Here is a 26440-nt window from a genome sequence, read left to right on the forward strand (position 1 = left end):
ATATAAAAATGTAAAAATAAATAAATCCTCCGCCCCCCGCAACTGCTGTTTTAAAGTAAAAAAAATAAGCTTGCCATTTGATGATGGTCCATTGAGCATCTGTTACTTCAGTGGTGGTGCATCTGCTTTGCATGCAGAGGGTTCCAGACCAGGTTCACCACCTGACAGCATCCCCAGGCAGGGCTGAGAAAGACTTCTCGGAAACCTTGGCGTGTCACTGCCAGTCCGTGTAGAGACAGTACTGAGCTGGATGGACCAAGGGTCAGGCTCAGAAGGCAGCTTCCGATGGTCCTAACATCACGCGCCGTGTGGCCTAGAACTGCTCTGGCAGCCGTGGTGAAATTCCCTGCAAGGTTATCTAAACTTGCCAGGAGTTTCACAACCGCTGCTGGAACAGTCATCCCCAAACTTTGGCCCCATCACATGAGTGTGCTTCAGAAAGGATGTGCTTAGATAGTGAAGCTCTTCCCACGATGGGTAGAAAGCGGGCTGTGGGAGCCTAGCCCGCTTTCTACCCATCGTGGGGACCACCAGGCTCGCTAGCGGTTCCCAGGCGGCTAGTCTGCCTAATCCACCCTCCCCTTACTGAGAGCTCCGGTAACCCCGGTGCGCGGCAACACATAAGTAGACCCCCAACGGGGAGGCTACAAGCAGCCTCCTGGGCTTGAGGGTCCCCCCAGAATGCCCCACAGACTCGCGCGGGTCATCCTGGCACTTCTGGGGGCTGGGCAGCCCCCAATCCCCCACCAGCTCCGTCACGGAGCCGGTAGTCGTGTGGGCAGCCGATCTGGCCACCCAGGCTGCTCTGGGCATGATCGTTTGCAGGGAGAGCGGGCGAGTGGGCTGCTAAGCCGGCTCTCCCCGCAGACCTCACCGAGGGGCTTCAAAGTAATCGTGTGAAGCGCTTCCGTGTCATTCAAAGGTCCTGAAGTGGGGACCCACCCACAAAGGAGGCTGCCCCACTCAGTGCACTGGGGACTTAGGAAGCTGCCTTATACTGAGTCCACCATTGGTCCGTCTAGCTCAGTATTGTCTACCCTGACTGGCAGCGGCTTATTTACCTACCTTCAGATGCTGGGGTGTGAACCTGGGACCTTCTGTCAGCGAGCTACGTCCCTGTCCCCTATGAGGAATATATTATTATTATTATTATTATTATTATTATTATTATTATTATTATTAATTCAGTTTCTATACCACCCTTCCAAAAATGGCTCAGGGTGATTTACACAGAGAAATAATGATTAAATAAGATGGATCCCTGTCCCCAAAGGGCTCACAATGTAAAAAGAAACCTAAGATAGACACTAGCAACAGTCACTGGAGGTCCTGTGCTGGGGGTGGAGAGGGCCAGTTACTCTCCCCCTGCGAAATAAAGAGAATCACCACATTAAAAGGTGCCTCTTTGCCAAGTTCGCAAGGCCAAGTTAGCACGGAGAAGGGGTTGGGTCGGGGTGGGGTGGTGGGAAGAAGTGCTGCTTCAACGTCCCCCCTTAAGCGTCTGATCACTTCCCCAGCTGCTTTTCCACCCACAGGGAAAAGAGACGGAAAAGCCACTGAGGGGAGGGTGGAATTTCCAGCAGCAACCATGCCAGAGGGAAGGAGGGAAGCTGAGCAGTTCCTCCCTGCCTTTCCGCAGCTCAAAACTGGCCACCTCCCCATAGTGGCTTTTCATATAAGATCAGGAAAGTGTGTGTGTGTGTGTGTGTGTGTGTGTGTGTGTGTGTGTGTGTACTTCCGGTGTGACGTCAAATGTGGTCTTCAGAGGTGAGCAGGAGCTTGGGGGAGGCACTGCCCTGAGGGGGGGCGGGCGGAGCGGCTTCTCTTTGCAAGACCCCCGAGAAAGGAGAGCCAGGCCGGCTGGAGGTTGCCAAGCCTCCCTCCCGGCCACTGCTGCCAGCCTGCCAGGACTTGCCTTTGTTTAGGTCTCTGCAGACAGTCCCAGGACAGCTTCCGGAAAGAGAGCCTTGGCAGTAGCTCAAGTCAGCAGCGGCGTGACAGGAACTGCCAAAGGCTCTGGAAGGCAACACCGCCGACTTCTCAGCCTTCTTTCTAGCAAGACGGCGGCTTCTGAGGTCGCCATGTCCAGGCGGGTCCCCTCCAATAAAGGGCTGCGTTTACAGTCCAATGCGCACCAAATTCGCAAGCTGAGAGCAGAAGTGTCACCCCAAATGAAATTTGATGAAGAAGTTCAGGGGTCCTCCCAAGGGGAAAAGCCGGGGGATTTTCTCCACACAGGGACTCCATATCCTGAAGATGTATTGGCACTGATGTGCTTGCCGTCAGAATAGAACGAGCCCCTGGTGGTGCCGTGGTAAAACTGCCGCCCTGTAACCAGAAGGTTACAAGTTCGATCCTGACCAGGGGCTCAAGGTTGACTCAGCCTTCCATCCTTCCGAGGTCGGTAAAATGAGTACCCAGAATGTTGGGGGGCAATATGCTAAATCATTGTAAACCGCTTAGAGAGCTCTGGCTATAGAGCGGTATATAAATGTAAGTGCTATTGCTATTGCTATTAGACGCACCAGAAACATGAAGCCCAAGGAGATCAAGAGCCAGCGTGGTGTAGTGGTTAGAGTGCTGGACTAGGACCGGGGAGACCCGAGTTCAAATCCCCATTCAGCCATGAGACTTGCTGGCTGACTCTGGGCCAGTTGCTTTTCTCTCAGCCTAACCTACTTCACAGGGTTGTTGTGAGGAGAAACTTAAGTATGTAGTGCACCGCTCTGGGCTCCTTGGAGAAAAAGCGGGATATAAAAAGGTAAATAATAATAATAATAATAGGAACATAGGAAGCTGTCGTATGCTGAGTCAGACCATTGGTCCATCTAGCTTAGTATTGTCTACACAGACCGGCAGCAGCTTTTCCAAGGTTGCAGCAGACAGGAATTTCTCTCAGCCCTATCTTGGAGAAGAACTTGGAACCTTCTCTTCCCAGAGCGGCTCCATCCCCTAAGGGGAATATCTTCCAGTGCTCACATGTGGTCTCCCATTCAAATGCAACTGGGGTGGACCCTGCTTAGCAAAGGGGACAGCTCATGCCTGCTACCACAAGACCAGCTCTCCTCTTAATTCTTGCCAGATTCCTGCCAAGGATGCTGACCTCACCCAGCAAAGTATCCTGGGTGCGCAGAAAGTATCGCTTAACACAGGTTACTTATCTCTAAACTGTGTAGGGTTCCAGTGCCTGTGCTCTCGCTTTGTGAACTTGTCACATGTCAGCAGGCCATGGGAAGATGAACACCAAAAATAAAGCAAACCACTCCAAACGGATGTCAGCCCACCCGTGACCATGCCAGCCAGCCACCTTGAGGGGAGAGGAAAAAAGGCAAGAAACCACACACTCCTACTCAGTGCTGCTAATTTTACCTTCTCAGGAGGAGGAAGGAAGGCAAAACGTTCCCAGACAAGGTGCCCAAAGGGATTCTCTTTGTGGATGGAGCAGGGATGGCTACCTCTGCGGCTTCAAAGGCTCTGGGTGGTACATCTCAGAGGAGTAGAGGTATATTTTTGAAATCCACCAAAGAGAGGGTGGGGAGGGCAGCATTCTGCCAGGAAACAGATGGGGGGGGGACCCAAACAAAGGAACTTGGGAGCCAAACGAGGTTACAGTCTTTTTAATTGCTAATGTACAATGTAACCTGGGGTGGGGAAGGGGCAACAGGCAACAGACACATCGGAGAGGAGGGAGGCCCTGGAGTTATGGCAGGACGGGGAGGTAGTCCACAAGCTGGGCCCGCACACATTGGCCATGGTGCCATCTCAGGGGATGGATGCCCATCGTGACTTTTGGCAATGCCTACCACTTAATGGCGCAGCGGGGAAATGACTTGACTAGCGAGCCAGAGGTTGCTGGTTCGAATCCCCGCTGGTCTGTTTCCCAGACTATGAGGAAGCACCCATATCGGGCAGCAGCGATAGAGGAAGATGCTGAAAGGCATCATCTCAGACTGCGCGGGAGGAGGCCATGGTCAGCCCCTCCTGGATTCTACCCCAGGGCTCTGTGGTCGCCAGGAGTCAACACCGACTCGACGGCACACTTTACCTTTACACCCCCTAGAGATGGAAAAGAGGGGAGAGCATTCTTGCACTTGGAGCTTTCTGGTGTCATCACCCCTTCTTTACCCAGACGACCCCCCCTCAAAGAATTAGAGTCAAACTGCAGTCATGTTTGCACAGAGGAATGAGTTAAGGGCTAAGGTAACAATGAATAAATGGTTTGTACTCCATGGACTAATCCCTGGAGGGCCTTCCTGCCAATATTCATTTCCATGCCTCTGGCAGCGATAACATTTTAATAGCCGGTTTTGTTGTTTTTAAAACTTTCAAAAGACCATTTGCACATTTGGCCACTTGCAGGTATGAGAAGACACTGAAAGCTGCCAAGTACTGCAATGTTGCGAACTATTTCCCATCCCTAGGGGTGCGGGCCTTCTCAAACATCACAAGGAGCATGCAGCCCCCCAGATGGTACTGGCCACCTCAGCTGGATCAGGTATGCAGGGAGACTGGAGGGAGGAGAAATGGCCACAGTTGCCAACTGACCACTGAAAACTGGGCCGGCCGGCTCCTATGCCTTTAATAGCCACCACTCCCATCATGCCCAGCCACAATTGCCAGAGGAATGGATGATGGGAGCTGTAGTCCAGCATCTGGGGACTACAGGACTCAGGTTGAAGAACCCCCCTGGGTATCTGATACCACCCCCTTCCTCCCCTTCTCATGTGAAACCAGTGGCCAATAATCAGCCCGTTCTTGCTCTCCCGGCCGCCTCACCCCAGGATCTGCCATAGCTCCACAGCCATGCCCCGCTTTCTCTGGGATGCAACACCATTAAATATACTGCGCTTAAAATAAAATTTTAAAAAAGCCCCAAGTCCCCTAAAAGCCAGTGTCTTGACCAGACAGTGCAAGAGAGAGAGAGAGAGAGAGGAGGGGGTCACACCATGAGGATTGGGGGAGGACAGGGAGACTACAACACCCCCCACCCGCAAAAAGCTTTTTCAAGCTTATTCTGTACAGACAAAAATGCCATATAAAACAACACATCTCAATGAAGAGAATTATAAACACACGTTGCGAGGGACGGGATCGGGGCCCCCTCTGGGTGGGGGCAGAAGACCGTCACCCAGCAGTGGTGCACCTTAATGACCCAGGGGGCTGCAAATCAAGTTGCCGCTGCCTCTGGCCCCCAGCAGCCTGGCTGTGCCTGTTTCTCCCATCCTGCTCCGCATCAACGAGAGCCACAGGCTGGCCACTCATCAGGTAGAGCTCTGCCGACTAAGCCGCACAACTCTACCTGATGAATGGCCGGCCGGCAGTGCAACTGGGCAGCGGAGGCAGCTGCGCCTCATTGGACGCCCCCGTGGCTTGTCAGGGCGAGCTGCTGCCGCTGCCACCTTCCTGGCCGCGGGGCTGCTCAGAGCAGCTGGACCGCAGGGTGTGGCTGCCCCCTAGGAGGTAAGACTCGACGTTTGGGGCCGGTCTCCCGGTCCCCAGCTGGCAAAGGACGGAGGTGTGGGGATGCGCAGGCAGGAAATGCCAAAGGTGCGTGTTGTGCAGGCGGAAGGAACACCTCATCGGCAACAGGGAAGATGCAGAAGGCGGCCTGGGAAGCACGTGCAGAGGGGAAGGGGCTCTTCGCCCGCCAGCCTGCAGGCACCACGAGAATTCTCCTTTGGAGGGTCCTGGCTGGGGTTCCAGGGTGTGACCTGGGAAGCCTGCAGCCCAAGCTAGGGGTGGGTGGTCCTGGCAGGCCTTTGGGGCACTGGGGCGCCTGATGGGAATATGCAGGCATGGCGGAGGTTGCCGAGGGGCCGGAAATGCAGCTGCCCGCCTGGCCTGCTCCACTGGTCTGCCGGAGAGGCCGGATCTGCCGACAGCAGCAGCAGCAAGTTTCTTGAGAGCTCGCGAACGGCCGCTGGCGGAGACCAAAGTGCTGCTAACGGGGAAGCCGTCCCAAAGCAGGCACCCTGAAGATGTTGGCGAGCCTGCTGGGGAAAGATGAGGCCCGATCAGGCTTGGCCGATGGGCTAGGAACAGGGGTCCCTGCTGACTGGACGTGGGCATGGAAGGCAGGAGTTCAGAAGATGGAACGGGTACTGCATCGCAGACACACACCGGGGGCAAATGCATGGCATGTGTGAACACCCTGCTTGGGCAAGGTATGTTCCCATGTGCGGCTGCTGAGCGTACATCTGCAGAGCACGTGCCTGGGTATGGCAGGGCTTCTCAAGCTTGGGTCCCCAGATGTGGTTGGACTACAACTCCCATCATCCCCAGCCACAATGGCCTTTGGCTCTGCACCAGCTCTGGTGGCCTTTGGCCAGTGTGGCTCGGGATGATGGGAGCTGTAGTCCAACCACATCTGGGGACCCAAGACGGGGTATAACAGGCATGCACAATCAGTGTGTTCATGGTGAACAGGAGTGTATAGGTACACTTTTGGTGCATGCTCTGTGTTGAGGCTCCAGGGTGTGTGTGTGTGCAGGAGCACGGGTGTTTCACACGCCTTTGCACAAGCTTGAAAACAGCTGCTCAGTTTGGTCACCATTGAATCGAGCAAGGCTCTCCTCCAAGTGACCAGGTGAGGGAGCCTGACACATTCAGGGCGTACGTTTCAGACCAGAAAGGACTCGGGGATGTGTGGCCGCAGAAAGGTTAAGTTAAAACAAAACACAAACAAAAAGGCGGGCCAGTAACTTCTGTGAATGTCCGGGCGAGGCTGTCTTTGCGCATTCCTGACGCAAATGCCAGCGTGGGGCGCCTCTGCGTCAAGAGAGGGGCAAAGGCCCGTCAGTGGTGACACGGCAAGGATCCGGGTGCGCCGATGGGGTGTCCGCTCGTATCGGAGGGGTCTGGGCATCGGTCAGTCTTTTCCTTTCGGGGTGGGGGGGAAGCAGGCCTTTGAAGGAGGAAGAAGTCGTGGCAGCAAAACCCCTGCCCTGGCAGTCTGGATGCATGGATGCCCGCTGCCCCTCAGAGGAAAGAGCGTCTGGAGGGACCGTCTCCCCCTCCCACAGTCCAGCCCTAGCATCCTCTTCATCCAGTGTGTGGTGCAGAGCTGTCAGGGCGGTTCTCTGGAAGGTCAGCTCCAGGCTTCCTCTCAGCACTGAAGGGAGGAGAAATTCAGTGGAAGCAGTGAGGGAAGCCGATGCAGCAGAATCTCCCTCTGCTCCTCCCCAATTTTTCTAACCTCTAGGCCAGGGGTTGTTGGACTACAACTCCCATCATCCCCAGCCACAAAGGCTGAATGGGGTGCTGGGAGTTGTAGTCCGAGGGTCCGAGCTTGGGAGCCCTCGTTCTAGGCCCACATTCCTGCCCCACCTCAAAGCAGGCCCAGAAGAACCCTGCGGGTTGCTGAGAAACAGAAGGGTGCCCCCTTTTTCTCCCCTCCCTCCCCACCCGCCTTGCTTACCTCATTCGTCCCGCCTCCGCCGCTGCCCCCGGGGCTCAGCAGCCCCGTCTGTTCATTCCTCTTGTCCGTCTTCATCTCCACCACCGTGTCGTCAGGATTCCCTTCCTTAGGGGTCCTGGCAGGAGAAGGGAAGCAGATATCTGAGAACCGCATTCCGGAGACAGGTGGGCAAGTGACCCTGCAGAGTAGCATTACTTGCTGGGAGCTCTTTGCCTCTTCGGTGTCCCTCCCTCTCTCCCTCCCGGCCGGCATCATGCACCCATTTATGGCTCTACAGCTGGGCAAACGCGGCTTGTTAAAGGAAAAAATAAATCTGGGCTCTGTGGCCCCTGAGATACATTTGCATCTCTCCAAGGATAAAAGGAAGAGGGTCTGTAAAAAACAAAAAACAAAAACAAAAAAAACAACACACGTGGCTGCTCATTTTAACTGAGCAGGGGTTTTGAAGGGCCACGTCAACGAGCCCCGGTGCCCACGGACTCGGCGGCCACCCTGCAGGCCCTCTCCTCCCAGCGTGAGCAGCTGCAGAGGCTTTTGCTAAAATGCTTCCCTCACTCGCCCGCCCACAGCCGCCGAGGCGCACATGGGAGTGAATGGCTGTGGAAGAGAGAGGCCAACGCCTCTGCCACTCTTCCTGCGGAGGCTGGGGTGGGATGGCGTTAGAGCCCTTGGCCTGTGCATAGAAGGCAGGTGGCTTGCGGAAGAAAGGGAAGGAGGCTTGTTTGGGATCAGGACCGGACAGGAAGCCTCTGCGGAGCAGATGGATTGGCTGGGGCCATCACTTGCCTGTCCCTGAAATCAAACGCTGCTTGACATTTATGCAGAAGAGGCAGGCGCAGATGTGATATCAGTTACGAGAATCTCTCCTTCCTCTCACTTTACAAATTCCCAAGGGATGTTGGAGGAGGAGAGCTGGTCTGGTGGTAGCAAGCATGAATGGTCCCTTGCTAAGCAGGGTCTGCCCTGGTTTGCATTTGGATGGGAGACTACATGCGTGAGCACTGTGAGATCTTCCCCTCAGGGGATGGAGCCGCTCTGGGAAGAGCAGAAGGTTCCAAGTCCCCTCCCTGGCAGCATCTCCAGATAGGGCTGAGAAAGCCTCCCGCCTGCAACCTTGGAGAAGCCGCTGCCAGTCTGTGCAGGTGATACTGAGCTAGATGGACCAAGGGTCTGACCCGGTAGAAGGCAGCTTCCTATATTCCCAGGACACTGCAGGCTGGGGAGGTGCCGGGATTGGGAGCTGCGGGCAAAGCATTCGGATGCCCGATCTGGCGGCGTGGCACGCCGAAGCTTACTCACAGTGATCTCTTCTCGCCCCCGCCACAGGGCAGCCGGCCACGGCGTTGCATGAAGTAGAAGAATCCCACAATCAGCAGCAGCAGCAGGACACAGATGCAGACGGCAATGACCGCGATGGTGCTGCCGCCCTGGGCCTCCTCCCCATCCACTGTTGGGGACGAAGACACACGTTAAATGGGAAAGCCTGTGTGGACACCACTCCCCTGCCCATGCAAACCCCGAGAGCCAGGGCATGGGGCTTCTTTGGCCTGAGGGCACGTCTGACTGGTGAAGCAAGCAAGCGGGGAGTGACAGGGAGGCATTTCCCGTCGCAGTGGCTCAGAGCTACTCGTACGCTTTTGGTGCCATGGTAGCGCTCTCTCCTGCAGGATCTTTCTTTCTTATTTATTTATTTAATTTATTTATTACATTTTATATCCCGCTCTTCCTCCAAGGAGCCCAGAGTGGTGTGCTACATGCTTAGGTTTCTCCTCACAACAACCCTGTGAAGTAGGTTAGGCTGAGAGAGAGAAGTGACTGGCCCAGAGTCACCCAGCAAGTCTCATGGCTGAATGGGGACTGGAACCCGGGTCTCCCCGGTCCTAGTCCAGCACTCTAACCACTACATCACACTGGCTCTCCAGAGGATGTGGATTACTTGCTTTCCCCATGAAGATTACCGCCCCGCCACAACCCCAAACCACATGTTTGGCAGGAAATCTTCACTGGGATTATATATCTGGACCATGGACTTCGATTCGTTTAGATTAGAGGGAAGGGAAAGATGGACGCACAAACGAGCCTCAAACTTTCCCTCTTCTCCTTTCCACCTCTGGCAGCTCCCCATATACCCCCTCCACATGGTCAATCTGTTCATGGGGTGGGACACAACCCAGTGGCTCCTTTTTCCCACCCCACAAACACCCACCTGTCCGGAGCACAGGGTTCTCTATGGCAGCGTGCAGGAGAGGGAGAAAGCAGTTAGTGGCCCGCACCCCTCAGCCTGGCGTGGCAACCAAGCCCACCACCTGAAGCCATGCTCACCTCGCCAACTCAACTCAACCACGGTATTAGCAGAGCGGAAATTTAGGGCAAGGGGGGAAGTCAGGGGCGGGGAGGACTTACCTGCTGGTGCTTGGGGAGCAGAAGTTGTTGGGGGAACTACAGGGAGAGACAGGTCTGTTAGGAAAGGTTCCTGCCGAATCCCTTGCCTTGGTCTACATCCCCCCTAACCTATGCACCCCTGTCCCTCCACCCCATCCATCCTCATAAGGCCACAGGACTGCCAGGGCTACGTGGGTTTTGCAGTTCAGAAAGTGTGCATGAAAAAGCAGCCCCAGGCACAGAGTTTGGAAACAAGAACGACCCTTCAAAGTCTACTTTCCCAGGGCATTCCTCAGGATGCCTAATTTTTATTTTATTTTATTTTATTTATATACCGCCCTTCCACAAATGGCTCCGGGCGGTTTACATCAAGAATTGATTGAAGCACAGAAGAGAGTGATGTGATGTCATTGTGCTGAGGGCTGTCCCACCTCCACCAGCCAATGAGGTGAGGGAGGAGAGGCGGGGCAACACAGGGCATGATGACATCATGCTTTTGATGTCAGAGATCAGGAGGCGAGGAGGGAGGAGACGCAACAGAATTGTGGCAGCAACCATCGAGTTCTGCCCTTATAGTGTATCAAATTCTGGGCCTGGTGGTGCCATCTTTGCACATCTTGGGAATCAATTAAAAAAAAACAGGAGTCCTTAGAAATAGAATTTAGAGACTGGCAGGGGCTTAAACGGACAATCAAAAATAGATAAGAAGAGAACCCGTTTACTACTTTCCATGCATTTTGGAAGTCTAACATAGTACAATGGGTGAAATCTTTCTCTTTGCATTATTCCCATTGAGAAGAAGGAGAGAATATCCCACAAAATGATTGCCTTGTTTTAAAATGAACTATTAAGTACTGGAGTTGCACACTGAATTTTTAAAACAACAGCATAGTAATGAACGTCATGAGTGATGTGATCGTGCAAGATGGTTTTGTATATTTCCGTAGCTCCCCAGGGGCATGAAAGGTGTTGGATGTTCCAAGATAAATTTGACTGGAGATATTTACAAACACCTTCGGAATGTTCTTTTGTGATTCTTGACTGAAGGGCAGTGTATGGTGAAATTAACCAGATTAGCAAAAACATCCGGTGTCTTTGCTCTAAAAAACAAAAAAGCTAAAACACTTTAATTCATCTGTTTTAGGCAGATGTAGAAAACTTGCCTTTAAAAATTCTGCAAGGAACTTTACAATTATTTCTGTTACATAATAGACACCTCGTTTCATACTGATTGTTGTGCTGCTGTATTTTAGGCCACTTACATTTCAACTGTATTTATTGTTGGGTAATATTTTTATTTTTACTCATGAGCACCTTTTGCACCAAATAAATGAACTGGCTTCATCAGATTTAGGAAGCTGTATTTTTTTTAATTGTTATCTTCTTATAAAAAATGCCAAAGATAGTGATACAGTAGAAAAATTTGTAAATAAATGAGCCCTGTTCATTAATTACTGCAATAATAATGATAATGATCAGATTCGTTCTTACATGCTGTTCTCCGTGATTTAAAGTATGTTTTGTTTTTCATTTTCTTTTGAAGATGTATGAGATCCCTCGTTTCTTGTGACTTTTGTAAATGTTTTTATATGACGTAAATTATTAATTGCTCAAAAAATAATAATTTTAACTAGCTTGGCCGGGCGCAGAAAATCTTCGCCTCTAGTTCTCCCCACCCAGCCACCCACCTCCGCCGCGGTTTCCTTCCTTCCTTGTTCCCCCATATTCCACTGCTGTTTCATTCCTTCCTCCCCACCACCCAACTCTGCCTCTGTTTCCTTCCTCCCCGCTCCCGCCGCTGTTTCCTCCCTTCTTTCCTCCGCCCACCACCACTGTTTCCTCCCTGCCCGCCGGCCAGCCAGCCGTCCATGCCCTCTCCGCCTGGCTACAGTGCTGTCATTTTCTCAGCCAGCCACCACTGCTGTTAACTCCCGGGCGCGCTGGCCGCCGCCATTTTCTTTTCCCCACCCATCCCCATCGCTATCCTATCCAGCAGCTCTCTGAACTCTCGCGAGATCTGCCACGCATGGGATTAACCATGGGTATGCCTTAGAGAATTATATATAAAGAAGAAGATTGAATGGATGAAAGCAACCCTCACTACAAATACTCACCAATCTCAAACTGGAAGGACTTTTCCATCTGGCCGAATTCATTCTGTGCGTGGCACGTAACCCCACTCTGGGCCAGCTCTGCGGTTACCTCCACTGACAATTCGCTGGTGACTCGGTTGGCAGCGATCATTGTGGAAGCTCCATCTAAGGGCTACAAAGAACAAGGTTCAGGAGGGAGAGAAGCTCCAGCCCCAACTCCCTCCCTTGCACTTACGCTTTTGGATTCACTGCCTCTCCTGCATTATATATCGGCTCATCCGGCAAGCCTGACATGCAATCCCAGCATGCTGCAGAGGATTCTGGGGGAAAGTTCTAAGGGGCACACACTGCCTTTACCCAGAATATTGTCCAAGCCCACTAGACTTCACTGCTTTCTCATGTCAGGTCCAAGGCAACCTGCACCACAGCCATCTGCAGGACGAGCATACACCCTCATTTACCCTGGATATGTTCTCATTCCCACGGAAAAAAGCAGTTACCTGGAGGAAAGGCAATCTGACTGGTATTTGTATACCTGGCCTCCACCATCCTAGCAGCCAGCTTTACTGGATGGGTGGAGCAGGCGCCTCCCTTCCCCAAACAATGGAGGGGTTCTGGCCACTCTACTGACACCCCACTCTACTCAAGTCTATGAGTAGATTGGGCCTCTGTCGCTCCAGAAGCCAGCTCTACTCCTGCCACCTGGCTGCCCCATTCACAACAATTGATAGGCCAGGCCTCCATTTTCTCCCCACCATTTAGGTGGTGGGAAGAAGGTCCTAATTTTTCAAGTTGAAAATTTGTGTTGTGTGCAACAGATCTAGGGAGTGCCCTTCGGTCTACCTCCTTGTCCTTCACCATTGGCCACCTGTCATTTCCTTGGCCAATCGCTCTTTACTCTACTCACCTTCCCAGATCCCATCCAGGTAATCTCCGGTTCAGGATGGCCCATGGCAAAGCAGGTCAGCGTTACTATCTGGCCCAGACTGTGGTAATGGCTCCGAGAGTGGAGTTGCTCCATCGCTGGTGCTCCTGTTTTGGAGAAGGAGGTCAGCCGGGATTACGTGTGCACTCCACACACCCCAAAAAGGCCAATTCTGCAAGATGCATAAGTCACACCAGCTTGCCTCCCAGGCTTTATTTACTCTGCCAGGCACAAGGAGGGCATGCAATAGCACGGACTCCTGACCAGCTGGAATCCTGCTGAGGTTCTGAAATTAGACCACCCACACATATTCAAGGAACTTAAAAAAAAAGAGATCTGAGATTTTGAGGATGATTAGCTGCATGCGTGATACCAAATTCTGTGGTGGTGAAATCCTACACTTTCATGGAATCAAAAATGGGTGGAAATTGAGGACCTCCCTTTTTAGAGAAGTTTTTGGTCCTAGCTAATTTGCTTTTTAATTCTCTCCTTGGTTTTTAACAGAAACTCCGGGTCTCCAGATTGAGGGGTTACAACTCCCATCATCCTTCAGCCATTGTAGCGGGGGATGATGGGAATTGTAGTCCAGAAACTACAATTCCCATCAGTCTACAGTGGCCGAAGGATGATGGGAGTCACAGCCCAACAACATCCGACGACCCAGATTTGAGAACTCCTGCTGTCCGGGATTCCCCAGTTATCATGGAGCCTCTAGAATTCTGCCTCCTGGACGGCCAAACAGTTGAGCCGGCCTTGCTCTACACCCGCCAACTCGTGAAGCCATCTCCTCTGCAGCATCCCTTTGCTCTGCCTCCATCCGGCCCACCACATGCTTCCCAACACACACCACCAGGCAGTGCACACGATCGGCACTAGAGTAGGGCAGAGCTACTCACTTTCATCCCTCCTGCGAATGTTGGCCTACAGCTCCCATCCTCCCTGGCTATTGGCCACTGTGGCTGGGGATGCTGGGAGCTGTAGTCCAAAAACAGCTGGAGGGCCACAGTTGAGTAGCCCCCTATCCTAATTCTGGGGATGGATTCTGGGGACGGCTCACTCGTCCTACCCAGCTGGGGCTTGACTGAGAATCAGGCTCCCTGCCTCCGGCCTTGTTTTTATTGAAGACACGATCAGAACAACACACGGAAATCGGGAGCAGGCGGGTAGGAGGCTTCTCCGACCCGAGTGTTGACTGTGCGAACCGCCCTTCTCGCCGGGCTTGCCAGCAAAGACACCACTCAAGTGTACCTTCCACGGTGACATGGATCGTCTGCTCCTTCCGCAGCCCGGGGACGCTGGGCACGGTAGCCTCGCAGGTGTAGGGGCCAGCCATGCGGTACGTTAGCGAATCCAGAGCCAAAGTTCCGCCGACCCCCAGCTGTTCCTTTCCCTGCAAGAGGAAGGAAAAGACAGGAAGGCAGCTGTAAGGAGGTTGGCTTTGTAGAGCCCCGGAACCTGCCGTGAGACCTCCAAAGGAGAAGAGAGGGGTTGTGGTTCTGGGGAAAGCTTGCGCTTTGGTCTCACAAGTCCACAGCCGGATGTTGTGCCCCAGTTGATCACTAGGAGGTGCCGAATGTCAGGGAGCCAGATATCCCAAGGGCACATTGGCACCAGAGAGTTCACCTGGTTAAATAGGTTTTTAAAGAATCAGGGGGCATGTATGTATAATTGAGCGGTCACTCCATTAATTTCATTTAAGGGGAGGGGGAATTAGGCGGGCTAGCTGCCTTGGGAGCACCAAGCTCGCCCGGTGGTTCCCACGATCCCTGGAAAGCGGGCTCAGCTCCCTTAGCCCGCTTCCCAGGGATCGTGGGAATAACCTCCCGGTATTTCCATCTTAAAAGATTTCCAGTGGCAGCGCAGTCAAAGGCTTCCTGATTCTGGAGAGCTGCTGCCAGTCACAGCAGACAATTCTGAAGTGTATGGACTAATGGCCTGTCTCATTATATGGCAGCTTCCTTTGTTTGATACAGTTTCCAAATTTAGATGACGCCCCCACCCCTCCAGCATCTGCAGAAAACACCCTCAAGCGCCTGGGTGTGATCCAGTCAAAAAGGGAAGTCATTTCAGTGAGTGGGAGAGCGCTAAGCACCTGCTTACTGGAGACTTAAACGTGCTGCACTTTGGCTGGATCGTACCCACAAGTCTGCTGCTTTGAACTGAAAGGTCTAGGGTTCCCTTTCGGCTTTGCAAGCAGCAAATGTAATGATAGAACTACGTGCAAACACAATGAGGCCAGAATGAGAATAGCTGGCACAACAGTTGATAGCCAGAGATAAAAGAACAGGATTGCAGTGCCCCAAGGACATTTTTGGTGTTTCAGCTTTGTAACAGAGTGAGGGCATGTGGTGAACCTCAAACACAATGTTTCTAAACGCCTTTGTTCTGATAGCTGGGGCACCCTTTTTTTCCTTTGCCTTTCCCCGAATCAGAACAAGTGGGACAATTCCACTCCAGTTTCACAACTCAAACAGTTTACTTTTAGGAATGTGTAAGAATAGAAGAACTGCCCACCCTCAGAGGAGACCAACCGCTGGGTTTCTGCATGAGTCTCTGGCGATGTCGCCTGGCTCATCCAGAGGTGCCACAGGGAACCTCTGAGGGCAAAGGAGTCTGCAATACCTCCAGGGCACAACTAGATGAGACTGCCAGAGAGGAAGCTTAAGCCCCAGATGTTATTTCATTCATTCATTCATTCATTCATTCATTCATTCATTCATTCGATTTCTATACCGCCCTTCCAAAAATGGCTCAGGGCGGTTTTACACAGAGAAATAATAAATAAATAAGATGGATCCCTGTCCCCAAAGGGCTCACAATCTAAAAAGAAACATGAGATTGACACCAGCAACAGCCACTGGAGGGATGCTGTGCTGGAGTTGGATAGGGTCAGTTACTCTCCCCCTGCTAAATAAAGAGAATCACCACGGTAAAAAGGTGCCTCTTTGCCAAGTTAGCAGGGGTTAGACCACAACTTCCATCACCCCCTGCCTTTAGCCATTGTGGCTGCGGATGATGTGAGCTGTAGACCAACAACATCTGGGGACCCAAACTTGAGAACATCTGGGCTAGAGGAAGCGATCTGCCTCGAGAATGACTGTGCAGGTCCCCCTTACCTTTCTCCAGGACAACATGGGTATCTGGGATCCAGTCCCAGAACAGTTCAGCTGGACGTTTCCGCCTTGCTTTACCGTCACCTTCTGGCTTGGGGTCAGGTGAAGTGGGTCCAGATCTGGAGTGAAACATACAACAAAGAGAGAGGAAGAAAGATGGAGTGGGCTTTAGTCCCTAGCCTTCTCCCCCAGGGACATGTTACAGGCATCTCTCCCAGCATTCTAGAGGGTGCTCACAGTTGACGATGATGGTCACCTCCTTCTCCAGCTCCACTTCAGATGGACTGTCGAAGTCGAGGACCTGGCACCGATACGTCCCACTGTCGGCTCTGGTCACTTGCCGAAGGTGCAGGATTCCATGGTTGCTGGCTCCCAGGTCCTTTGAGCTACCATGAGCCTGGATTTGCAGGGGGCGAAGAGGGCAAAAAGGAAGAGGCCAGAGCAGAGTCAGGCTCAAGCCCAGACCTCTATGTTTCCGAGATCAGCACAGGTGGCTTAAAGAAAAGGATATGGCTGCCAATATGTTTCCAAATGAATTACAAAGTGCTGGTTTTTACCTATAAGGCCCTTAACGGCTTGGGTCCAGCGTACTTAAGAGAGTGCCTTCTCCGTCATGAACCCTGTCGCCTATTAAGATCATCTGGAAAGGTCTGGTTAGGGTTGCCGCCAATTTGTTTGGTGGCAACTCGGGACTGGGCCTTCTCTGTGGCTGCCCCAGGGCTTTGGAAAGCGCTCCCTGCTGAAATAAGAGCATCTCCGCCTCTCTTTGCTTTTATTTGGACCTGGAAGACGTACCTGTTTTCCCAGGCTTTTAACTGAAATTTAATTTTAAATTTTAATGTGTCATTTTATCTATTGTGATTTTTATCTGTTTTTATGGATTTTAAACATTTTGTTTTATATTATGTTTTAATCTGTACACCGCCTAGAGATTTCTATACTAGACGGTATAGAAATGCAATTAATAAAGAAATAAAATATGGCAAGCTCTTAGGATAGGGTCATTCAATGGCCATTAGCCATGAAAACGAAATGGAGCCTCCAGGAGCCGGACACCTTTGCATTCCTGGTGCTGGGAACAAACAAGGAGAGCTGTTGACTTCCTGACCTGCTGGTGAGCCTCCCAGAGGCATCTGCTGACAACAGGATGCCGGGTGAAGCAGACCTTTGATCTGATCCAATGAAGCACATTTTAGGCTTCGGTGAACAATTCACTGGCCTGCTGAAGAACCTATAACCGGAAGTCTCCTCTCTTTCCACGGATCACACCAGCTTAGCAACTCCACATCCCATGGACGGTGCTAGAGAGGACAAGCCCATCTGCTCTGCACGCCGAAGGTGCCAGGTGCAATCCCTGCGAGCCTCTCCAGGTAGGGCTGGGAGATACTCCTGCCTGAAACTTTGGAGAGCACCTGCTGGTCAGTGTAGGCCAGGGATTCTCAGCGTTGGGTCCCCAGATGTTATTGGACTTCAACTCCCATAATCCCCAGCCCCAGTGGCCTTTGGCTGGGGATTATGGGAGTTGAAGTCCAATAATATCTGGGGACCCAACGCTGAGAATCCCTGGTGTAGGCAATACTAGATGGATCAATGGTCTGTCTCGGCAGAAGGCATCTTCCTGTGTCCCTCTGTTACCATCTGTGTACAATGTTCATACGAACAGATCTGTACACATGTAAAATTATTCATACATTTTATCTGATGCATGTACAGTAGAACATTTTCCGTCTGTACCCTGCATTTGAAGGGGCCTGTGGCCAGGTCCTAAAGTGTCCGTATGTACAGTCAGTCAGGCCCAAACATGTCAATATGTGCAGACAGCTGTATACATGTACAGCATAATGTCTGAACAGGATGACCTCCTTTTCTACACTCGGTCGTTTGGTAACAGGCCAGTGCCTAGATGGGAGACCCAATGTATGCCACCTTTGAGGATGGGGCTGCAGCTCATTGGCAGAGCATCTGCTTTGCACGCAGATGGGTTTTCGTCCTGAATTTTCATCTTTGGCAGCATCTCCAGGTAGGGCTGGGAAGGACTCCTGCCCGAAACCTCGGAGAGCTGCTGCCAATCAGTGTAGACACTACTGAGCTAGCTGGACCAAGGGCCTGGCCCGGGTAAGGCAACTTCCTATGCTACACCCCAGGAAGGGACAGACATTACCTGCAATTTGTAGAAGGCGGTCTCCGGCGGTGGGGAGCCATCACTCTGGCAGTGAAGCTGAACATCATCGCCTTCCTTGATGACCTTTGGAGAGTCCAAAGCAAAGTGCACGTTCTCTGTGTAGTCTGGGGGGAAAGGAGGCAGGATCAGACGCCTGGTGCCCAACGGAACCTTTTCCCGCCAAGGAGGCACAGAAGCTACGTACAGTGTAACTTGAGCTGGAGAGATTCCGACTGGGCGCTTCCCATTTCTCCGTCTGGCATCGAGTAGTTGACTTGGCAGTGGAAATTCGAGTCCTTATCAGCCTTGGTTGGGCGCAGGTACAGCGTGCTGAAGACGGACTGGAGCCCTGAAGCCTCTTTCACAGTCCGCCACACCACATACCGTTCTGGGGAGGAGCAGAGGAGCATGGGAGATGGCAGGGAGGGACTACGGGGAGGAGGGGACACAGCAGGGTGGGGAGCGCTCAGGCAATGGGGCCACACGGGGATTATTCAGCATAATCTCCCGGCCCCCATAAGGGCACCTTGTCCCTTTAAAAAATGACCCCATACTGGGAAGTGTTTTCATTTTTAAAAGTGGGTTTCCATCCCCACATTTTCCATATACCTTTATTGCTTTAGGACATTAACAAATATTTATCCCCCTGCCCTGCCTGCGATCCCTCCTGGGTTGCTGCCTTCCTCTCCAGAGAGCCAGTCTTGCAGGAGCAAGCTTGAATAGTCATCTTTGCTAAGAAGGGTTCGCTTTGGTTTAAATTTGGACGGGTGACTACATGTGAACCCTGCAAGACAGTCCCCTCAGGGAATGAGGGGTGCCAGCATGGTGTCGTGGCTAGAGTGCTGGACTAGGACCAGGGAGACCCAAGTTCAAATCCCTATTCAGCCATGAGACTTGCTGGCTGACTCTGGGCCAGTCACTTCTCTCTCAGCCTAACCTACTTCACAGGGTTGTTGTGAAAGAGAAACTCAAGCATGTAGTACACTGCTCTGGGCTCCTTGGAGGAAGAGCGGGATATAAATGTTTTTTTTTAAAAAATGAGGCTGTAGCTCAGTGAAAGAGGGTCTCCCTGACTGCAGAAGCTGCCAGGTTCAAGCTCTGGCAATATCTCCAGGTAGGGCTGGGAAAAGCTCCTGCCTGAAACCTTGGAGAGGTGCTGCTAGTCAGTATCAGCTCCTGGCAAATCCATTCATTAATTTCCCCAAGATCTTTAAGCTATAGTATTTGCAATCTCGACAAAATATATCACCCCTTTTGCATGATTTAAAGTTAGGGTTTAGCAGCAAGGACTAGACATTCCTTATTTCACGAACACAGTCCTCTCTCGCCAGTTAATTAATTAATACAGGGTTTCTCAGCCCTGGGTTGCCAGATGGGAGCTGCAGTCTGTCAACAACTGAGGATCCAAGGCTGATAAACCCTGTTTTAGGAACACAGGGACATAGGACGCTGCCATATACTAAGTCAGATCATTGGTCTATCTAGCTCAGTATTGTCTCCACAGACTGGCAGCAGCTTCTCCAAGGTTGCAGGCAGGAATCTCTCTCAGCCCTATCTTGGAGATGCTGCCAGGGAGGGAACTTGGAACCTTCTGCTCTTCCCAGAGCGGCTTCATCCCCTGAGGGGAATATCTTACAGTGCTCACCCTTCTAATCTCCCATTCATATGCAACCAGGGCAGACCCTGCTTAGCTAAGGGGACAAGTCATGCTTGCTACCACAAGACCAGCTCTCCTCTCCGGAGAGGAGGGGAGACCTCTTTTAAGGGACTTCCCCAACAGACAGAAAGATGAAATTTGATAGTCACACAGCCCAACATACTCCAATAACTAGAAATTGGTTTTTTGATTTTGCCCCTCTAAATGAGGAAATCACCCTGATTTGCTGGAAATCAGGGTGGGCAATCAGGGTGGGCAGAGCTTGGGCACGTGTACAAGCCTTCAGTCAGGAACTGAGAACTTTCTGGTGGCAGCCAGACACCACGCCCCAAATACTGAGCAGAGGCTGCACCCAGAGAACGCTTCTGCCCAGGCAAGATGAGGAGGAGCAATTTTTAGCTATCCACCCATGCCTCTGCAGCTGCGTGAGACTCCTGAAAAAATGTCCCCGAGGTATGATCTAGATTTGCTGAGGGAGAGCTGGGTTTACATTCAGGCTGTGGATGACCTTGATGGGGAAGCAGCGGCATGTGGACTTCCGTACCCTTATTGCGCTCCGTGGGGGTTTGCAGAAGGACATTGTCTTTGTACCAGCTGATAGTTGGCAGTGGGTTGGCGTTTCGGCTCACGCACATTGCAATCTGGGGAGAAAAGGAATGCAGTGAGTTGCCTGCCTAGATGGCTCTAAAGTATGTGTCTCCTACCTGGAATGCTGCCTCCCTAATGAGTGCCACGCCCTCCCACTTCATGGCAGGGCTCTGAGCTATTTATAAAGAAATGCATCTTCACTGTGCATCCAGAAAACCCGAATTCCACAGCCTGTATAAATTATGTAAATAAAACTACATATGCATGCCATTTCTTTGCATAACTTATTCCACTTCTGCCAGTCTTGGCGAGGGCCATATCTATACAGGAGAGAGAAGCCCCACCACCTGACCAGGTGACTAAGAACTTTCAGCCCAGCCCTAGATAAATCCTTTTAAAAAACCAAATATCTCCTACAACGATTTTTCTTCGGCTTGTGCAGGGTGGGCTGGAAAAGGAAGAATTCCTAAAGGAATGTACCAAGTGCCCACCCTTCCCTGCAGGAATGAAGGCTTCAAGGCAGAGAAGAACCACAGTCCTTCCGGGGAGATACTATGGCTGCTCCGGGGCTGTGGAATGCGCTCCCTGCGGAAATCCGTAATTTGAATTCTTTATTAGCCTTCAGGAGAGCCCTTAAAATGTATTTGTTTGGCCTGGCTTTCCAGGGTTTTTAAATTCTAACCCGATTTTGGGGCTTTTAATTACTGTAATTGTTTAATTGCTGTTTTAAAATGTTTTTAAATTGTTAATTGTTATATTGTTTTTAATTTGTTTTAGCTTTTCATTGTTTTAGTGGCTTGTTTTAATTGTAAACCGCCCTGAGCCATTTTTGGAAGGGCGGTATATAAATCAAATAAATAAATAAATAAATAAATATAGATTTCCCACTTTTAAAAAATTGAAGCCAGGCTCTCACCTCTGAAGCACCTTCCTCAGTCACTGAGAGGGTCCCATGGTTAGGTGTGAGCTCTGGGGGCTCAGGTGGGCCTGTAAGAAGAACAGTAGTTGTTATCAGATAGGCCTGGGGACAAAGCAGGGCTACTGGGGGGGGGAGCATCACAGAAAATATACAGATGGGGGCCAATTTTAATATCTGGGTCTGAGAGTTACAGGCGTGCGTCTTCTTCTTATCTCTCTTTTTTCAGGCTATTTTGGTTCCAGTATGTTACTGTAATAGGGAACGCAGAAGAAAATGTTGTGTAAGGTGAGACTTCCTGCTAACCGACAAGCAGTCGCTTTTGCCTGCTAAATTCTAACTTCTTCTCCTTCTGTATCTCAAAAAGCCATCTATACTGAGGTTCTGCTAATTTGTCGATTTACTGAAACACCATCAGTGAAACGGCAGACCAGTCAACTAACCGTTCTTTACATCGGCTGACAGTCCTAACGAAAAGCCAGTTCAGATTGTAAATGAAAGCTACGAGAGCAATGCCCTTTCCATGAGAGAATTTTCAGATTCACGGAAAAATGAGGAGGAGGAGGAGAACTGAGAAAACGAACATGGAGCCTTGGCCTCAACCCACATTCAAGACGAACCCCCAAAAGCAAAGTCCTCGTCTGTAAACAAGATTAAATCAATAACTAAAACCAGCAAAGCTGAACCATCTGAGCTGGATCCCAGGACCACAACCCCGCCCATTTCCCCTTTATCAGCGAGTGGAAATAATCAGGAGCCGCTCTTTGTCTGCAACCCCCCAGCCCCCCTTGTAAATTAAAGACAGCTGCTTCTCCCTGCCAGATTCCTGTCACTTTGCAGTTTGTGTCTGTAGCTGTTCGGTGGAGTTGAGAGTAACGGCAAGCAGGCTTTGGGGGCTGATGCACCTGAGCCTCTGTAGAAACAGCGACGCACACCGCCTGGGAAAAGCAGAGCCCAGGAGGGCCTCCCGTGTTAGGTGCCGGGGCACAGTTTGTCAGGCTGAGAGAAAGGGATGATGGGAGATCAGCCGGGTCTGCCTTTGCCAGAAGAGCCGAGGTGCCTCTCCAGGTGTTTTGCTGCGGGCAGGGAAACAATTGCCTAAGCACAGGAATTAATGAGGTACTGGGTGACTTGGCTGCACAACACCTGGTTGCTGGGGGAAAGACCTAGCTCCAGGTGTCTGTGTTGCTAGGTGTGGTGGAGAGAGCTACAGAGATGGAGAGGAGAGATAAATATGGGCAGCAAAGCAGTGGGATATGGGCATTTCTTCTTGCCAACTTGGAGCTGACTAACCTCGCCGGAGTGTCTGGTGACTGAACCAGTTTTGAACTAGTTTGGTTTATATTTCGAGGTTTTGTTCCAGTCCCAGTCGAGGTACCTGCCAACTAAGAGATCTCAGGTCCAGGTTCAGTTCTGGGTCACTGAAAAATGTCTCTCTGAACTGGTTTTCAGGTTTGGATTCACTTCAGCTGCTGGATAAAAGTGTGTCGGGGGGGAAGAGGCAAATTAACAAGGGGCTCCCATCCACTACCCCTGGCAGTGGTGCCAGACAAGACTTCCCGGAGAAAGCGTTTCAGAGTTGGGGAGCCACCATGGAAAAGGCCCTGTTTCAGACTACCCCCTGCCTTCCCTCAGATGGTGGGGGGACCAGAGGAAGGGCCTCTGAGGTTGTTCTCAACAGCCGGGCAGGTTCATGTGGGAAGAGACAGTTCTATCTAGCAGGCGTTTGCATCCTTGGGTCCCCAGATGGTGATGAACAATGACTTGGGATGATGAGAGCTGTAATCTAACAAGGACTGAAAACCCCGGGATTAAGAGGATTAAACCCAAGACTTCATGGCAGAGGGAGTTATGAAGGAGAAATCTGAAGGCTGAAAGATGCAACAGGGAGTTCCAGGCACAGCGGCAGTGAGGGAGGAAGCACAGGACCACTGAGGGCAGCAGGAGACATTTGGGCAAGAGAGGGCAGGAGAAAAGAAGGAGCAAAGTTCTCAGGCAGGAGCACGTTGGGGAATAAGGGCAGAAAGACAAGGCAAGTCCAACCCGCAAAGAGCTTTAAAGGGAAGGACGAGGAGGCTGTGCTGAACATAGAGGGGGACAAGCAGCGATTCAAGAGGTTGGGAGGAGGGCCCTTGCCTGGCCCGAACCGAGGAGAAGAAGCACAGCCAGAGTCTCACCGTACACCTTGAGCTGGGCTGACCCCGTCCCGATTCCTGCGGTGCCTGCCGTCACCTGGCAGGAGAAGGTCCTCTCATCGCTCACACCCACTTCTTTGATGACCAGACTGTTGTCGGCATCCATGGAGACGCGGTCGGAGTACTCTGTGCTTCTGTCCACCCCTTGGCGGCCCTGATCAGTGTAAGCCACACGCCGCTGCTGCCCATTCTTGTCCGTCTGGTTGGGGGGTTTTGGCCGGTGGGGGGAGGAATGCTGGTTACTAAAGCGGTCCAAACCACGGCATGGCCTCGCCCACCAGCCCACTCCCCTTCCCGAGCCCCCCATACTCACGATGAACCACTCCACCAGGAGGTAGCTGTTGTTCCCCGTCACAGTGTGCGTGCAGGGGATGGACACCTCCTGACGCAAGAGCACCTCCTTCAGAAGCGGGACTGAAACTTGTACTTCTGCCTGGCACCCTGGAGGGAAAACAGGGGGACGTTCAGGCAGACCCGGGCAATACCCTCTGACCTCGGAGAGCAGATATTCTTGCCGGAGGGCTAGCTGGGGGGCAAGCACAAGACCCAGTTCCCCGGAGGGCCTGCCAGCATGTCTTACTCACGCAGACCTGTTGCTGGACTACAACTCCCATCATCCCCAGCTGCATAGCCAAGCCCACACCCTGTTGCACGAGTTTTGTATTTGCAGAGCACATCTGCAAATTAAGATAATTAAGAAACAGTCCCCGACTGAAACGGCACGGCCCATTTTACTGCCTCAGCACCCTTCACGGCCCCCATCCTGCACTCCTCTGCCTGCAGAGACTTGGACGCTGTGGCCCAGCTTCCTCTCCGGGCTCCAAAAGAGTCCTTGTCATGCAGCTCCCCAGCTCCTCGAGACCAGAGCGCAGAACAGGGCTCTCGGTTTCCATGACCATTTGCTCTTCACTGAGGACAGTGAGTACAAAGTTTGTCACTTACGGCCTCACTGGGCAGGGCTTGAGGACCTGGGCAGGGGCCCCACCATGAGTGGCTGCCCTAGACACGTCTTTGAAACAAAAGTCGCACACACGCACACGTCTGATGTACGCACGCACACACGCAACACACACACACACACACACAACGCGTGCGCACGCACAATCGCGGGTCAGACCCTTGGTCCACCTAGCTCAGGATTGTCTACACACAGGTTGGCAGCGGCTTCTCCCAGGCTGCAGGCAGGAGTCTCTCTCTCAGCCCTCTCTTGGAGATGCTGCCAGGGAGGGAACTTGGAACCTCCTGCATGCAGTCAGTGTAGACAGATGGACCAACTGACTCGGGATAAGGCCGTCTCTTCTGTTTCTGTCTTGGCCAAAACTACAGCCCGTCCTGCACCGTTCCAAAGACTAACCCGCCTTCCGCATTCACTTAGCTGCTCGACACCACCACGGAGTGCCCTTCCCTAGTCCCGTCTCCTCTTTCTCAGCCATTCTAAATATATCAACGGCCATGCTGGCACTAAACGGAGCACACAAACATTTTGCTTCACACTCAGACCACTTAATGCCTCTGCTTCAGCAGCCACATTACTCAGTACAATGTCCAGAGCTACTGAAAAGTCTGCATCTAAAGGCCCCAGTTTATGCAGCTGCAAACCCACATTTTGCTATGTGAAGAAATCAAGCCATTTGGGGTTCCAGTACTGTACCGAGAGTTCCTCATTTTCTCGCTCTGTGTAGCACCATAGCTGGTGCACACCAGTTTGCACACCTTTAAATCTAGCACTCTTCTTCCTATTAAACAGGATCCAACAACTTTGCTAGCCCAGACAAAGTTTTTGCAGCCCTACAAAGAACTGGCCAGTTGCATATATTTGACTTGCCAAAACATAACCGCGACATGCAGGAACATTTTTGCAGAGGATGAGATCTTGGGTCTTGGGAACTTCATGAGTTAACTTTGCTGAGTTGCCCAGAAGTCTCTCTCTCTCTCTCTTAAAATATTCCACCCACTCTCCCTTACCGTCCCGCGTGCCTGATAATCTCTTCTCAAAACACCTACGTAGCAACTCCTCTCTTTAGATGGCAGTTCAAAAACCAACTCTCCCATAAAGTGTTTTGAGTTCGTCTTTGCTGTGAACAAGAACTAAAGTTGCATCCTACACACACTTAACTAACAGCAAGCCCCCGTGAAAACAGTAGGACTTACTTCTGTGTAAGGGCCCCGCTGAGAACATGTGTAACTAACTACCTGATTGCATTCATCCCCTGCCTTCCCATCTCTTCCTTCTGTTGTCTTCTTCCTCATCTTGCAGGCTAAATCCTGACTGCACGTTCCTTGGGGAAGAAAGTCATCTTTTTTGTTAACTAATGTGACTCTACACTGATGGCACTATATTAGTAACAGGATGGAGCTTTACTGGAAAATGCAGTCGTTCAGGAGAGACTGCCTCAGCCCAGACAGTCCTCCAAATTATGGTTTGGAGGATCACAAGCAAGCGATGGAATTGCACATGCCACACACACACACACTCCCCTTGCACACAGCTTCCCTCTCCATTTGCTGCTTGGCGCTAACCACAGTTTGCTGTGACAGCCTGTTCAACAAACCATGGTTAGCCCTCCAAAGCAGAACCAGAAGTCATATCTTAGTTTCTGATTCTGCTTTGAAAGGCAAACGCTAGCCATAGGGCTTGTTCAGACGTCATGCGGAACCCTAGTTAAAGCCAGTCTCTGCATCTCTGTCTCGAGAGCACACAATCCCCTATCCCATCCGGCACAAGCATCCACTTCCCATCCAGATTAAAATAAACTAAGACTGGTGGTAGCATCCAAACCCACCAGTCTTGGTTTATCCTAGTCTACTTACTTCAAATAAGCTGAAATCTGTTCCGATAATTTGAAGTAAGTTACAGATCTTGGCTTATTTGTAGGCTGGAAGAAACCAAAATTGTTGGGTTCAGATGTCACGGCTGATCTCAGTTTATTTTAACCTAGATGGGAAGTGGACCTTCGCGCGAGTATGGGACACGGGAATTCGGTCTCCTGAGG

General features: G+C 51.6%; 1 protein-coding gene across 4 annotated transcripts in view; it reads right to left on the reverse strand.

Moving 5' to 3' along the window:
- Positions 1-3602: 3602 nt before the first annotated feature.
- The window catches only part of BCAM (basal cell adhesion molecule (Lutheran blood group)), a 43291-nt gene continuing 20453 nt past the window's right edge, over positions 3603-26440 (reverse strand). The window contains exons 2-17 of one of the 4 annotated variants that reach the window (XM_053268165.1): positions 23761-23888; positions 23430-23646; positions 21253-21323; positions 20293-20389; positions 18297-18479; positions 18092-18216; positions 16168-16327; positions 15934-16049; positions 14066-14207; positions 12800-12924; positions 11914-12064; positions 9821-9856; positions 9624-9644; positions 8717-8864; positions 7418-7532; positions 3603-7111 (exon numbers count right to left, since the gene is read on the reverse strand). In XM_053268165.1, coding sequence (XP_053124140.1) covers positions 7106-7111; positions 7418-7532; positions 8717-8864; positions 9624-9644; positions 9821-9856; positions 11914-12064; positions 12800-12924; positions 14066-14207; positions 15934-16049; positions 16168-16327; positions 18092-18216; positions 18297-18479; positions 20293-20389; positions 21253-21323; positions 23430-23646; positions 23761-23888 — 1841 coding nt within the window. In that variant the 3' untranslated portion in view covers positions 3603-7105. The remainder of the gene's footprint in view (positions 7112-7417; positions 7533-8716; positions 8865-9623; positions 9645-9820; positions 9857-11913; positions 12065-12799; positions 12925-14065; positions 14208-15933; positions 16050-16167; positions 16328-18091; positions 18217-18296; positions 18480-20292; positions 20390-21252; positions 21324-23429; positions 23647-23760; positions 23889-26440) is intronic. The other 3 variants (XM_053268167.1, XM_053268166.1, XM_053268168.1) reach the window with 3 other exon arrangements.

This window comes from Hemicordylus capensis, chromosome 7 (genome assembly GCF_027244095.1).
Source record: "Hemicordylus capensis ecotype Gifberg chromosome 7, rHemCap1.1.pri, whole genome shotgun sequence".
Classification (NCBI taxonomy): domain Eukaryota; kingdom Metazoa; phylum Chordata; class Lepidosauria; order Squamata; family Cordylidae; genus Hemicordylus; species Hemicordylus capensis.